This window comes from Sinohyriopsis cumingii, unplaced genomic scaffold, assembly GCF_028554795.1.
Source record: "Sinohyriopsis cumingii isolate HCF-2022 unplaced genomic scaffold, ASM2855479v2 utg002171l, whole genome shotgun sequence".
Lineage (NCBI taxonomy): Eukaryota > Metazoa > Mollusca > Bivalvia > Unionida > Unionidae > Sinohyriopsis > Sinohyriopsis cumingii.
In genome coordinates this window covers 292,697-308,640 of record NW_028316145.1, presented here as the reverse complement: position 1 = coordinate 308,640, position 15,944 = coordinate 292,697, and the positions used below count along the sequence as shown (strand labels likewise).

The following is a 15,944-nucleotide window of genomic DNA, read 5'->3' as shown; positions in this document are numbered from 1 at the left end:
TAAACTCATACGGAATTTCAACAATAATTCATTACAACAAAATGAAACACATATCTACAAAGTCTGACTTCATTAGGTTACTATTATTAATGAAACCATGAAATTTTCTCCTCATAAAATATTTGATTGCATTTTAGTGTATCATTTTCGTAATGTACGCATTGTTGCTCAGTACTTAGCGTGCCGGTCAGAAGCGGCTACCACCGTCTCTGAGCATGCGTGTGCGAGAGGGAAGGGTGGACATGTTGAACCATATACACTACCACCTGGCACTAAATAGTCTTTGACGTGATAATGTGCCGTTAAACAGCAACCAGTCAGACTCATCTCTGTGACCACGCCAACGACATCAGTCGTGATTGCGGTGTATATGATGCGAACGGCCTGCTATATTTTCAACTCACCAGAATCACCAGATTCAAGATAAATTAGAGAAACGAGGCTCTGCTCAACTTTTCATGCCTTGTTGTCTGACATGTGGTAATGTTGTGATCTAATTTATTTAGCAATCAAAGTTATAAGCGTATATATGATTGATTTTAGAGACAATGCTGTTTGTCGTATCCTCCAGACCACATATTTTCTCATGATCAATAATGAGTTACCTTCTGGCCAGCAAATGAACATTCCGTATCAACCCTCTCTTTGAAAATTCACTGACTAGCCTGCGAGTGAATTATAGCCCCCAGTCTTGTATCGTGTTTATTAGTACCTTGTAATTTGTTTTTCTAGCGATCATGGGAGAATGACTTCACTAAAATACCTACTAAGGCGTTCTTTTTGCGAATTTTAGTCTACGCTTACGAAAACCAAATGATGGTGGACGTAGCCTCAGAAATTAAGATTGTGCAGTAGCCATTTCAGCCAGAGGACCAGATGTCATCATATTTTTAAATATGAAGATGTTGATGTACAACACGGTACATGAAACAGGTAACAATTATTACCAATACTTGTAAAGTTAAAAAAACAAAACAAATATTAATCTAGGTTAGAGCATTTTAGAGACGAAAAAAGCATTTTTAATATTTTGCTTAAATTTTAATGAATCAGTTGAATAATTTTTCTTACAAATCCGTCAATTTACTCCAGTTGTTTGGAACATATCTGTTAACCATCGACAACACTCTTGAACCTTTCCTTTTTCCGCTTTCAATGGACAATATAGATGTACTTGTAAAACAGCAATCTACACACATTCTGGAATCTTGAAAGTGTGAAATAATCGGCAAATTGAAAAACAAAATCGGTACGTTCAAGGTATGGGGTAGAGAGGGCACGGACTTTTTCATTATCACCCAAAATCACCCAAAATCACCTGCTTTGCCAATTAACAAACCAGTTATTCAGTGCTATGCTGTACTATTGGAGCCATGCTTCTTTACCTTGCTTCTGATTCCAACCTATATAATGTTTTCCTTCTGAATCATTTGTCCCTGCTTCCCTCGCAGCTGACTATATTTAAGTATATAACTTGACTGGCATTCAAGCTCAATCCATGTAAGCTGTGATATTCTGTTGCAACGGTTTCTTCTAATATTCATACAGGACTCCACAAGTACAGCTATTGTGCGAAGCAGACTGAAACATAATGGCCTATACATATAAAATATAATATAACATATATGTGAGACCCAATCTTCGTGGAATGTCGCTCTCAGCTATAGCTGAATTTCATTCAAACGAAAGAAAGCACTCAGCACAGAAGGAATATTACGCTCGGATTGTGCTTTTTATCTTAGTGGCTCAATACAGTGATTTTATGCACTTTTTGGGGAATGCCACTTGTGCCGCGAATGCCTCGTACGGATTTATGAACACAATTCTACTGCTGCTGTTGAACCTTTCTACACCTCCATTATCGACTTAGACATAAGAACAGCAGTGCTCCTTAAGAGACGCATGCCGAGGTTGTTTCATATAAATCGGAGAACTTTTCTAGAATGGATATGTGATTGTGTGCGAGATAAAACAGAATTTGTTGCTACACGTGTGAGTTGTATATATTGATTGTTTGTTACCACTCGGAAACGCAATAAGACTTGCCTCTAACCTCCGTAACGGGCAACTGTTTAGGGATAATGTGATTTTGAGCATCAGTTTCGGTGAACGCTAGACTTTTCATTCGAAACATGGTTGAAGATTCATAGGTGACTGTCAAATAAAATATGAACACAGTCAAGTTCGCACCAATATTTATTTTTATAAACATAATAACTGTTGAGGAGCAAGACTAAGTACGATAAATGGTCATGCAACAAAACACATCATCATTAAAGAACTAAAAAGACATTCTGGTATGTCGACATTTTGATGTGATTAATATAGATGATCTTGACTTTCAGATATTTATTTAATAATGTTGCTTACAAACTTGATATTCGGATTGCTTCTGTTCATAGTGAACGTTGGATCACATGTGCTCATTGCGAATCCTGCGGAGAACAGGTTACATCGCTTACTTCTGCACAACTACCAAAAGCAGGTGCGTCCTTCCGGAAGAAATAACACTAAACTCACAGTGAGGCTGGGAATGCGTCTTTCGCAACTCATCGATGTGGTAAGATAATGCTGTTGGATATTTCATCGACAAGTAGTAGTAGTAGTAGTAGTAATAGTAGTAGTAGTAATAGCGATGATGATGATGATGATAGTGATGACGACGACGACGATGATGGAGGTCGAGGTGTGACGAGGACTTTATTTCAACTTTAGCGCATCTGAAGTATATTATCACTCAAATACAATTCGATTTTAAGAGGAAATGCTTTCACAAATGGATGCATGCATATATGCATGCATAAAGTATTAATATGTATGTATGTATGTATGTATGTATGTATGTATGTAGGTTGGTAGGTAGGTAGATAGGCAGGTATGTATATTATATATATATATATATATATATATATATATATATATATATATATATATATATATATATATATATACGTAGGTAGGTAGGTATATATGTATGCATGTAAGTAGGTAGGTAGGTAAGTAGGTAATTAGGTATGTGTGTATATATGTATGTATGGTCATGAGAGTCCAACTCCGGTGGGCGGGTCATGTCATCCGTATGGAGGAGTCTCAAATGCCACGTCAGATTTTGTATGGAGCTCTGTCTAGTGGATACAGAAAAATTGGTCGCCCGAAGAAAAGATTCAAAGACTCCATCAAGGACAGCCTGAGATGCTCCTCGATATCCGTGACAGACCTCGAGTTCTGCCCATAGGATAGATCTGGGTGGCGTACAGCTGTTCGTAATGGGTGCAAAACCTTCGAGGATGCCCGCAGAACGAAAGTCGCTGGCTCCAGGGAACGCACCAACATGCATGTATGTATGTATGTATGTATGTATGTATGTATGTATGCATACAAGGCAATTCAATAGCAGTCGTGATGCAAATGAGTAGTTCAAAATTAGTGCGAATATCGTTTTCAGTAACAACTAAACTAAACCTTCGAATACTATATTTTTACATTAAGGGGGATTAGATTAGTTTCCAAATTGCAACTGAAATAAACGGATAACAAATATGTTTTATTATGTTATTTTCCTTCCATTTGATGCAGCAATACCATATGAGTGGTTCGCAGGAAGGGTGGAAGATTCAGGATAGAGTTGTAATGTTATGTTTGGACTTGGTATAGTAAGACTTATATGAGAAAGATCAACACTGGAGCATTTGGAAATCACAACAAATTGTTAGATCGTACGAGTTGTTTCGGTCCTGTTGCGTAACTTTTCTTTGCTGATGTCGTTTGGTTGTGTAGTAATTTTCGTCGTGCTTTTAGGTTACCCCTTATTAGCTGAGTGTTGACCTCGTCATTAGTTTGTGCCAGGTTACGCTTGAGTTTTTTAAAAAGATTTTATGGTAATGTCTCTCCTCCGTGTTTACAATAGAAAAAGAAAACGGCAAGAATATTCCAAATTGGGTCAGTTATCAAGCCGATTTATTACAATCATTTTCTGGTAACTGTTATCAATTCAATTCATTGTACACCGCACTGTGTACAACGCACAATTTATATTGAAAGTTAATCTTATGAGCCCGAAATGATAGAAACTTTGAAGTTTGGTACGAAATTCTTATAAATTCACCTTTTCCTGAGCTGAAGCAGTGTTTCTGGTTCCCTAATTCAAACAATGCGTAAAGAATGGTATATTATAAAAACAATATATTTTTCGGATTTTTCTATAAATTAACTTCTTGTTCGTAGCAAAGCCCACAAATTTGCTTACACAAGTGGAGGCTAATTTGAAAAAGTAGAGAAGCTTTATGAGTCATTTTCCGCAAAAACGAAGAGCGATTATTCTTCATATTTACTTTGATTTACATTAGCAACATGAAAAATTCGTATCGATTTATCGTCAATTAAATGTGTACAAGATAATCGCTTGGCCAATAAAACCGAAAATTTTGACTTTTGAAAGGACGATTTGGCTGGTACCCATATATATATATATATATATATATATATATATATATATATATATATATATATATATATATATATAGTACGACTTATGCTGAAATGTATGTACCGGTGCATTGAATATTGTTCATATTTGTATGTTTCCCAATATAGTTACACATAGTCATTCATGTTAAATATGTATGAATGAGTGAGCGACGATACCTGGTTATGTGCATAGTCTTGTATTTTTATTTTGTGTATTTGTTACATTTTTTCTAACATAGCCGATTACAAAGACTGAGGACCACACGGCAGATGGGTCAGCCATGATCTATGTGTTATCCTCGTTAAAGATAGTTTATTATTATTATTATTATTATTATGACTGCATGTCGTCTATTGACGATGATGTATCAGATAGGCTCATGTTGGTGACCGCAAACAGCATAGCTTCATTCTACAATAAAATGTGTGCCCTACTATCAACTAACATGCTCTAACATAATATAAAATGTAAGTAGTAAATTAACATTAAAAATAAACAATTAAAGGCCAAAGTCTTCTTGTCAAATCCGCAAATTTTGTTGTATGACGGCTGTTTGTGTGTGTGTTTATGTATTTGTTTATGCATTTGTTTATGTTTATTTCCAAGAGATTTCTATATGGTTTTCTGTATTTATATATCTCATTTTGTAAATGCATTAGTTGACGATGTATATATCATGCTTGCGTTCTCGTCTATGATGTGTCTCATAATCCTATGATATGTATAATATGTATCTTAGCAACCTGATATACTCTTTGTTGAAGAGGTAACTAAGTCATTTAGACAGTCAGTCATAGATAAATGCATGCACGCACGCATACGCGCAAACAAGTATATATATGCATAAATACATGCGTCATATGAAGAAAAAAAAACTACATATAGAATTACACTGTTTTAAGTTTTTCATTTCATTTTCGTTACTATCTCGAACTTAATGTTAAGCACATAACACTATAGACGTATTAGCTTTTCGAAATATTATCATCATCAAGCAACTGTTAAAAGATTAGTGCCTTGCTCCGCCAAATGACTGCAAATTTGCATAATTGCAGGTATTGAGATATTTCGTTTTGTCAGTACGGTAGCTGACATAGTATTACTATTGTATTTTTGTCAATTTTCTGTTCCATTTTATGATCTTGTATTGTTATGAATTTGTTTAATCTGATGTAATCTCTTTTTTAAGAGGAAATAAAGTCAGTCAGTCAGTCGCACATACATACTGCGCACAGCAGTCGGCAGCTACGGAACTAACACAGCAAATAGTTCACTATGAAAAACAGCCAGTATAAAAGAACAGCCACGCCTGGCTGTGCAGTCTGTACCAAACATAAAATCCCAATTGCTTGTTTTCGTAAAGACTTCATGCAAACTGAGTGCATATTTTGGCGAACTTCGATTGGCAGATAAAGGTTCACATATCTTGCAAGTCTGTCAGGCTCTACAGAAATTAAATATGGTGTGAAGTCAGTTTCTAAAACAAGTAAACCCGGTCTATTGGTAATTTACTTTCAGCAGGTACTTTGCGAGGATACACAAAGACTCTCAACATAGCCAGGATGGATTTAATTGCCTGTCTGCAAACACTTTAAATATTGTGATTATCGTTTGGCAAACATTTCAGAATCTCCACAATAGACAACAGCGGTTAGGAGTTCGTATGTTTGACGAATTTAATTCAATCCAGGACGCTTAACTCTTGCCGTCATTTAATGTCGCAAGATCATTTTATTTCACAGTCTTGTCACATTGGACGTTTCCAGTTTAATTATCAATATGGATCTGTCCGGAAATATGTTTCCATCTTTTTTGTACTGCATTCACACCAAAATATTTTCGATCTTTATCTCCGATATGATCGAGAAAGAATGTATTACATGGGTAACGCTTTTTTATCTGGTCTCTTCTCGAAAAAGGAAACACAAAAATCGCTTCAATCGACGATTGAGCCAGATTGCTCGCATGTGTGACAATCGTTATTGTTCTTTACAGCAGATATAAAATAATGTTAGAGTTGCGACGATTTGTTTCTTGATCGAAACTGAGGCACATAGTCTGATAAAGCCTTTAAAATACTATAATTTTACGGAGAACACTTGAGATTGTGTATAAATGGCGTGAAATTATTTATTTATCTGCGGATGATTATCTTTCTAGGCCAAGCGTGGATATAACCACTTCTCAAAGCTATAAAGAAGGGTATATATTGCCCTTTTATATTTAATTTCATTTACTAGCAAATATATTTTAATTTAAAACATTAACTCTAAACATCTCTCATACTGATAATTGGAGATATTGATTTTTCTTTAATGTCGAGATCCAGTATAATTTGAGATATGGTAATCCAGTATAATTAGAGACCTAGAAATTAAGTATGATTTGAGATCACTTCAGAGAAGGTCTGAGTTTCAAGTTTACTTTTCTGGATTCCTTTTCCACCTTTTCGCTGCACATCTTTAGAAAGCAAAATATGTAAATTTTAAGAATAAATATCATTATTGATTATTTGAATCGTGCATGTTCAAAAATTAAGTTGAAAAAATTAAATTTAGCAATATAATTCAAACAAAGGTACCCTAGATGTTCTGTACAGACGGTGATATTCCATGCATTCAGTATTTTCTACTGCCTCCGTGCTTTTCGAAGCAAATTCAAGGACTGCGTGACACTGCTTGAGAGCGTGCATCTGTTTGTGTGCGTGTGTGATGATGACACGCAGCTCCTCCTTTAACGCCTTGGACAAAGAGGGCAAAATCAAAATCAGAAAATGGACGTTAGGCTGCTTTGAAATCCAAGCTGATCTGTACTCATCTTAAAATTCTTGGACTGAACCGGTTCTGGAGATATTTTATAATTTGGAACCAGCAGAACCATACAGACAGACCAAGCACGTCAGCTAAATTTTGTTTCCATATTTCAATACATAGTTAATTTGTTCCTTGCCTGAACTACTGGGGACTCTTCCACTAACTTAGGGAGAACATTACTTATGACTGGAGCATTATTTCTAGTTTGTATTTCCGCAAAATCAATATTTAACTCATACATGCCGGATCTATAAAAAAAAAAGTCTGTTGCCGTGTGCTGTGTAGATTGAATCAGAAGTCACTCAGTCTCGTTAGCTTCACTTGTCGATATCCAGCATACAGATTAGACAAATGTGAACGATATCTTTGCAATCACATACAGAGAATACAGATGTGTGTGTCGACTTTATTTAAATGTTAATTCAAGTACTTTAATCTAATCTGGAGTATTCCCTTCAGTGCTGTGGCGCGCAGTAAATTTGCAGTAAATTTGCAGGGGGGACACACACACACATACATATATGTATGTGTGTGTGTGTGTCTAATATATATATATATATATATATATATATATATATATATATATATATATATATATATATATATATATATATATATATATATTATGTATGTATGTCTGCAATACTCACGTTGTATTATGGCAAAAAGAAAAATGATCTTGCTCAGGCGTAAGAGTCAATGACTAACAGTTTGTGCAATTAACTCTCATAACCGCAAACTATAAAAATCAAATTTCTAACAACAATCTAACATTGTGCAGCCCCCAATAAAAAAATACTGCAAGATCGAGCGGAAAACAACGGCCCAATGAATCGTAGGGTGAGATGTATATTTCATTTGTATTTCAGTGCTTGACGATTGTCGTTGATTGAGGACAGTGTTAGTGTGCACTTTTTTGTCTTGTTTGTAAATTAACAATAGGTTGCTTGATTGAATTTCATTTCAACTCCTAGCATTGACTATAACCTTAGAACGTTCTAGAAACGATCTTATTTACAGTTTGCTGTAATTTTCGATTAAGTGTGGATGTATATAAAAGAGGGTTTGAAACAAAATCTTCAGCTTTCCCGACATGATCACTCTGAAGCGAAAGCTTCTTTAGAAAATCATTAAAAAGAGAACAGTTTCGTTCAGTATTTGGTGGAAAGGAAATGTTTGCCATCTAAGTTTTGGATTTGATTAATAAGTCTGAACCTGGGTTTCCTTGAAAATTAAAAGAATTACAGTTATTTTTTTAAAAAGTCCCAGATGGAAATAGAACTAAGTGTCAGCTTCAGATGGAAATGACGGAAATCAAATGTAGAAACGATGAAAGGGAGGAGCAGAGAGAGAAAACGAAAAAAGAGAAATACAAATTAAGAAAGAGGCAAAGGAGAGAGAAATACAAATGCAGAGGTGGGGGGGGGGAGATGCTATTTAAATTAAAACTATTAGAATTAGCAGGTTGAGCATACTCCCTCTTTATCCCCTCTTTGCGCACAAGTACATGTTATCATAAATATTAGTTTATTGTCCCCTTTCAAAGAAAAAAGAAGTAGAAAAATACTTTCCTCACTCTGCGAAAATTGTTGAATACGTTAAATGTCCAAGTGAACACATAGATATATTATTACAAAGTGTACTTAATTGTTGGCAGAGCTCGTGATATTTACATTTCACCGTCAGATCAACAGTGTTAATTATGACGTGGTTAAGAAATACATACTGAAGGGTTATGAGTTGGTACCTGAGGGATATCGACAATCGTTTAGGAATTGTATAAAAACAAAATGAATAAATCTATGTCTAATTCTCATGAGAAAAAATAATAACTATTTCATAGGTGGTGCTCAACCAAGAAGATTGATCAAGATTACTATAAACTTAGACAACTCATATGAGTGGAATAGTTGATCAATTGCGTCCACAAGAAAGTCATGCCTTACCCGGTTCATCTCAAATTCGAAACAGTGGAAACTGATGCTCGCACAGCTGATGATTTTCCTTTACTCACAACGTTTCATTTGTCAATAAGTTTTCCTCTAAGACTGATCAGAAATCCTTATCTCTTCCTATGTGCATTTGTTGAATAAATCAAGGAAACATTATTTCTGATTGTTACATGTTGCAAAATACGCAACATAATAAAGACCGAGCTATTCCAGATGATGGGATGTATAAAAAGAGGCTTTGTCAACAAAATCTTTATTCCTATTTTAATATAAGTCTATGAGAATATATGGGCATACGTTTTACTTCTGTTCAGACATATTTTTGTAAGAATCATTCATTGCAATTATTCATTGGAATTACAAAGTGTTCTTCGTCATTTTGGATTAACACACTACATTGGGATTCCTGTGAATTCATTTAAAAACATTATAGATTATATCACCATGAAACATCAAGATTATTGATACATCAGAACATTAAAGACTAAGAATTCATTCGGAATATTTTATACTTCTATACTTTTTTGACTTGTGATGGAACACTTAGAACTATTTGGGATTTAATTCCCAATGCTGTTAGTTTCTTTAGCATTTTCACTTTTGTATTCAATGGAATTAAATTATTTGTTGAATTGTTCAAAACTTGTTGATTTTGCTTTTTCTGTTAGTTAGTTCCAGACAATAGAGTTGTAATAGATATCTAGGGGAATATATCCTAGTGTCTACTTAATGCAGTTGTGACATGTTTTACTGCAGAACCACGTATGTCTGTATGTCGCGGTGTTGGAAATAGTTAACTACTTTCCTTCTAGATCAATTTAAAAACGATCGTAAATTTATAGATCTAACAGTGAGTTATATAACGATAAGAAGCTGCTTCGACGAAAGCCAAACTCAGACTGTAGAAAAGGTACAACGACTTCTCTTTTATAGTGTGTGCCTGGGTCTTTAACCAAATATTTCTACGTATGAAGTTTCATCAAAGTATGTTCGATCCAGGTCTCATTTTTTTTACCTGCAAGATACCAGAAACCCTTTCGAGCTTCGGAAACAAATTTATGTGTGTGCAAGTTATACGTTTTCATAATTTTGCATCTATGGCTTGGGTAAATATTCTCCTGATAACCAGCAAAAGTAAAACTCAAGGTATTTGACTGACATTGTTCTTTTAAATTCAAGGTATTCGAATGGGATTGTTCTTGAAAAGAGCGTACGCCTTTTTCGGAGACTAGATCAAGTGTACACTTTCATAGTTGACCTTGCGTTTAAAAAAAAAATGTGTAAGATGCAAACTAATTGACTGTACTGAGTATAGTTATACATTGTATTTCTCTAAATTTGATTTCTTTGTATAAAAAATCCAAAAGAGAAATTGTTATATTTTTATTTGATTTGTGTATTATTTAACTTTTTCACTTCACAATTTTTAACAATCTATGTTTTACTCTAAAATTATACTTGCCTCGATCTTTGTTGGTATTGGTAAATTAAAATGATAAAGTTGTTTGCAATGCTTTCTTTTCAACTTCTTTTTCCAGAAATTAAAGAAATGTTCTTTTCTGAATAGCATTTTCATGTGTCCGAAACGATTTCCATGTTCTGGTATGCCAGTGAAGTATATATGGATTTTAGACTAAAATTTAAAACAATATACAATGACAAAAAGTCTGGTTTAGATGTGTCTAAAATGGATTTCTCATTTGCCACTTCATATCTTGGAAGCGATTATGATATCATGGAATCAGATGATGTAAAATCAATTGATAGTCACAGATTACTTTCTCTGTCTGAATCTTTACCAATGGTCAAAAATAATAAAACCTTGACATTCCCATTGATTGTAGAATTAATAACAAAGTCTTTTTGAGTAAGAAACATAAAACACATACACACGTATGCACACACACACACACACACACACACACACACACACACATATATTGCTAATCCAGCATCGCTTAAACATAAACTACAAACATTCTTATCTGAAAGAAAAGAATTTCCTCCATGGAAAATATTGCAATTTTATCGTTTCTGTATCAAACAGATTGGTTTTCAAACGAACACGTGTCACAGGCGAGGTTCCACCCTAGTGTAGTCATGTTTTGGAAAGTTGGCGAACAACCCTAGAAAGGGAAGTTTTCACCTTTTGTTAGCACATTTTAGAAAATAATTAGGGCCGCGAAGGTTCATAGATGAAACGATAGCAGGCGAAAACTATTTTCAGCTGCAAAAGCCTCGTCCATAAAGCAGCTATATCATGGCTTTTTACGCTGGATTTCATTACTGAACGAACATTGCTATAAGATTTTAGGGACGCATGAGTATGGTTTCTTGTGACAATATGTAACACACGGACTAAAAATCCAACAGAAAAATAATTTGTAGCACATTGACTAAATACCCAAGAGCAAAAGAATTTGTAGCACATGGGCTAAATAATCAACAGCAAAAGAATTTGTAGGACATGGGCTAAATACCCAACAGCAAAATATTTTGTAGCACATGGGCTAAATAATTAACAGTAAAAGAATTTGTAGGACATGGGCTAAATACCCAACGGCAACAGAATTTATAGGACATAGACTAAATACCCAACAGCAAAATAATTTGTAGCAGATGGGCTAAATACCCAACAGCAAAATAATTTGTAGGACATTGGCTAAATACCCAACAGCAAAATAATTTGTAGCACATGGGCAAAATACCCAACAGCAAAAGAATTTGTAGCACATGGGCTAAATGATCAACAGAAAAAGAATTGGTAGGACATTTACTAAATACCCAACAGCAAAAGAATTTGTAGGACATGGGCTAAATACCTATTAGCAAAATAATTTGTAGGACATGGGCTAAATACCCAACAGCGAAATATTTGTAGGACATGGGCCAAATGCCCAACAGCAAAATATTTTGTAGCACATGGGCTAAATAATTAACAGCAAAAGAATTTGTAGAACATGGGCTAAATACCCAACAGCAAAATATTTTGTAGCACATGGGCTAAATAATCAACAACAAAAGAATTTGTAGGACATGGGCTAAATACCCAACAGCAAAAGAATTTGTAGGACATGGGCTAAATACCCAACAGCAAAAGAATTTGTAGCACATGGGTTAAATAATCAGCAGCAAAATAATTTGTAGCACATTCACTAAGTACCCAACAGCAAATGAATTTGTAGCACATGGGCTAAATAATCAACAGAAAAAGAATTGGTAGGACATTGACTAAATACCCAACAGCAAAAGAATTTGTAGGACATGGGCTAAATACCCATTAGCAAAATAATTTGTAGGACATGGGCTAAATAATCAACAGCAAAATAATTTGTAGGAAATGGGCTAAATACCCATTACCTAAATAATTTGTAGGACATGGGCTAAATACCCAACAGTAAAAGAATTTATAGGACATGGACTAAATACCCAACAGCAAAATAATTTGTAGCACATGGGCTAAATACCCAACAGCAAAATAATTTGTAGGACATTGGCTAAATACCCAACAGCAAAAGAATTTGTAGGACATGGGTTAAATACCCAACAGCAAAAGAATTTATAGGACATGGACTAAATACCCAACAGCAAAATAATTTGTAGCACATGGGCTAAATACCCAACAGCAAAATAATTTGTAGGACATTGGCTAAATACCCAACAGCAAAAGAATTTGTAGGACATTGGCTAAATACTCAACAGCAAAAGAATTTGTAGCACATGGGCTAAATACCCAACAGCAAAATATTTTGTAGCACATGGGCTAAATAATCAACTGAAAAAGAATTGGTAGGACATTGACTAAATACCCAATAGCAACAGAATTTGTAGGACATGGGCTAAATACCCATTAGCAAAATAATTTGTAGGACATTGGCTAAATACCCAACAGCAAAAGAAATTGTAGGAAATGGGCTAAATACCCAATAGCAAAATATTTTTTAGCACATGGGCTAAATAATTAACAGCAAAAGAATTTGTAGGACATGGGCTAAATACCCAACAGCAAAATATTTTGTAGCACATGGGCTAAATAATTAACAGCATAAGGATTTGTAGGACATGGGCTAAATACTCAATAGCAAAATAATTTGTAGGACATTGGCTAAAAATCCAACAGCAAAAGAATTTGTAGGACATGGGCTAAATACCCAACAGCAAAATAATTTGTAGCAATGTCCTAAATAATCAGCAGCAAAATAATTTGTAGCACATTCACTAAATACCCAACAGCAAAGGAATTTGTAGCACATGGGCTAAATAATCAACAGCAAAATAATTTGTAGCACATTGACTAAATACCCAACAGCAAACAAATTTGTCGGATATGAGCTAAATACCCAACAGCAAAAGAATTTGTAGCACATGGGCTAAATAATCAACAGAAAAAGAATTGGTAGGACATTGACTAAATACCCAACAGCAAAAGAATTTGTAGCACATGGGCTAAATACCCATTAGCAAAATAATTTGTAGGACATGGGCTAAATAATCAACAGCAAAATAATTTGTAGGAAATGGGCTAAATACCCATTACCTAAATAATTTGTAGGACATGGGCTAAATACCCAACAGCAAAAGAATTTATAGGACATGGACTAAATACCCAACAGCAAAATAATTTGTAGCACATGGACTAAATACCCATTAGCAAAATAATTTGTAGGACATTGGCTAAATACCCAACAGCAAAAGAATTTGTAGCACATGGGCTAAATAATCAACAGCAAAAGAATTTGCAGGACATGGGCTAAATATCTAACAGCAAAATATTTTGTAGCACATGGGCTAAATAATTAACAGCAAAAGAATTTGTAGGACATGGGCTAAATACTCAATAGCAAAATAATTTGTAGGACAGGGCCTAAATACCCAACAGCAAAATAATTTGTAGGACATTGGCTAAATACCCAAAGGCAAAAGAATTTATAGGACATGGTCTAAACACCCAACAGCAAAATAATTTGTAGCACATAGGCTAAATACCCAACAGCAAAATAATTTTTAGGACATTGGCTAAATACCCATTAGCAAAATAATTTGTAGGACATTGGCTAAATACCCAACAGCAAAAGAATTTGTAGCACATGGGCTAAATAATCAACAGAAAAAGAATTGGTAGGACATTGACCAAATACCCAACAGCAAAAGAATTTGTAGGACATGGGCTAAATACCCATTAGCAAAATAATTTGTATGACATGGGCTAAATAATCAACAGCAAAATAATTTGTAGCACATGGACTAAATGCCCATTAGCAAAATAATTTGTAGGACATGGGCTAAATACCCAACAGCAAAATATTTTGTAGCACATGGGCTAAATAATTAACAGCAAAAGAATTTGTAGGACATGGGCCAAATACCCAATAGCAAAATAACTTGTAGGACATGGGCTAGAAATCCAACAGCAAAATAATTTGTAGCACATGGGCTAAATACCCAACAGCAAAAGAATTTGTAGAACATGGGCTAAATCCCAAGAGCAAAAGAATTTGTAGCACATGGGCTAAATAATCAACAGCAAAATAATTTGTAGTACATTGACTAAATACCCAACAGCAAAAGAATTTGTAGGATATGAGCTAAATACCCAACAGCAAAATAATTTGTGGCACATGGGCTAAATAATCAACAGAAAAGGAATTGGTAGGACATTGACTAAATACCCAACAGCAAAATAATTTGTAGGACATGGGCTAAATGATCAACAGCAAAGTAATTTGTAGGACATGGGCTAAATACCCAACAGCAAAAGAATTTATAGGACATGGACTAAATACCCAACAGCAAAATAATTTGTAGCACATGGGCTAAATACCCAACAGCAAAATAATTTGTAGGACATTGGCTAAATACCCAACAGCAAAAGAATTTGTAGGACATGGGCTAAATACCCAACAGCAAAATAATTTGTAGCACATGGACTAAATACCCAACAGCAAAATAATTTGTAGCACATTGACTAAATACCCAACAGCAAAATAGTTTGTAGGACATGGACTAAATACCCAACAGCAAAAGAATTTGCAGGACATGGGCTAAATACCCAACAGCAAACAAATTTACAGCACATGCGCTAAATACCCAGCAACAAAATAAATAAAATAAATATATTACTTGACATCATCTTTCCATTGATTTTAACATAATGAACAAAGAAAAAATGGACGTGCCAGTTAAAACTATTTTCCACATTATTGAATCATACACGCATTACCTGCCTGTTAAAGTCTTTTTTCATGTTACTAAATTAAAAATGCATGTGCCTATAAGAAAATGGTATTGTTGTTATACACTAGTATACATCAATGACACGTGTATTGAGTTATAAATCTGAAACGCCGCATTAATTTAAATTCATAAATGTGGGTATATAATTATAAGTCCGTTCAATATTTGAACAAATTTCAAATAAAATAAATCCTAAGCGCACCTTATCTTCAGTAAACACGTAAACCGTATGAAAGAAATATATTTGAAAAGATTGCAAAGGTAGATATAGAATCATGATTACAAGAACAACAATACTAGCAGCGGGGGGTGCACCTTGGTCAACTATTTTTTGCTGTCCCTGGGGGGCACGAACGACAACAAAAGATGGGACAACTCGTATAAAAGTGTTTATACCGGGCTCCGCCCTAGACACGCTGATAGTCAGACACATGTACGTCAGCGCGTATAAAAAAGGGTTTCTTAGCCCACCCAGGT

At 34.7% G+C, this 15,944-nt stretch overlaps 1 protein-coding gene across 1 annotated transcript in view; it reads left to right on the top strand.

Annotated features, from left to right (window-relative positions):
• Positions 1-1,427: 1,427 nt before the first annotated feature.
• LOC149770968 (acetylcholine receptor subunit alpha-like) overlaps positions 1,428-15,944 on the top strand; it is a 224,464-nt gene continuing 209,947 nt past the window's right edge. Inside the window, exon 1 of the mRNA XM_089948926.1 lies at positions 1,428-2,560. Within this exon, the coding sequence (XP_089805052.1) occupies positions 2,360-2,560 (201 nt within the window). The 5' untranslated portion in view covers positions 1,428-2,359. The remainder of the gene's footprint in view (positions 2,561-15,944) is intronic.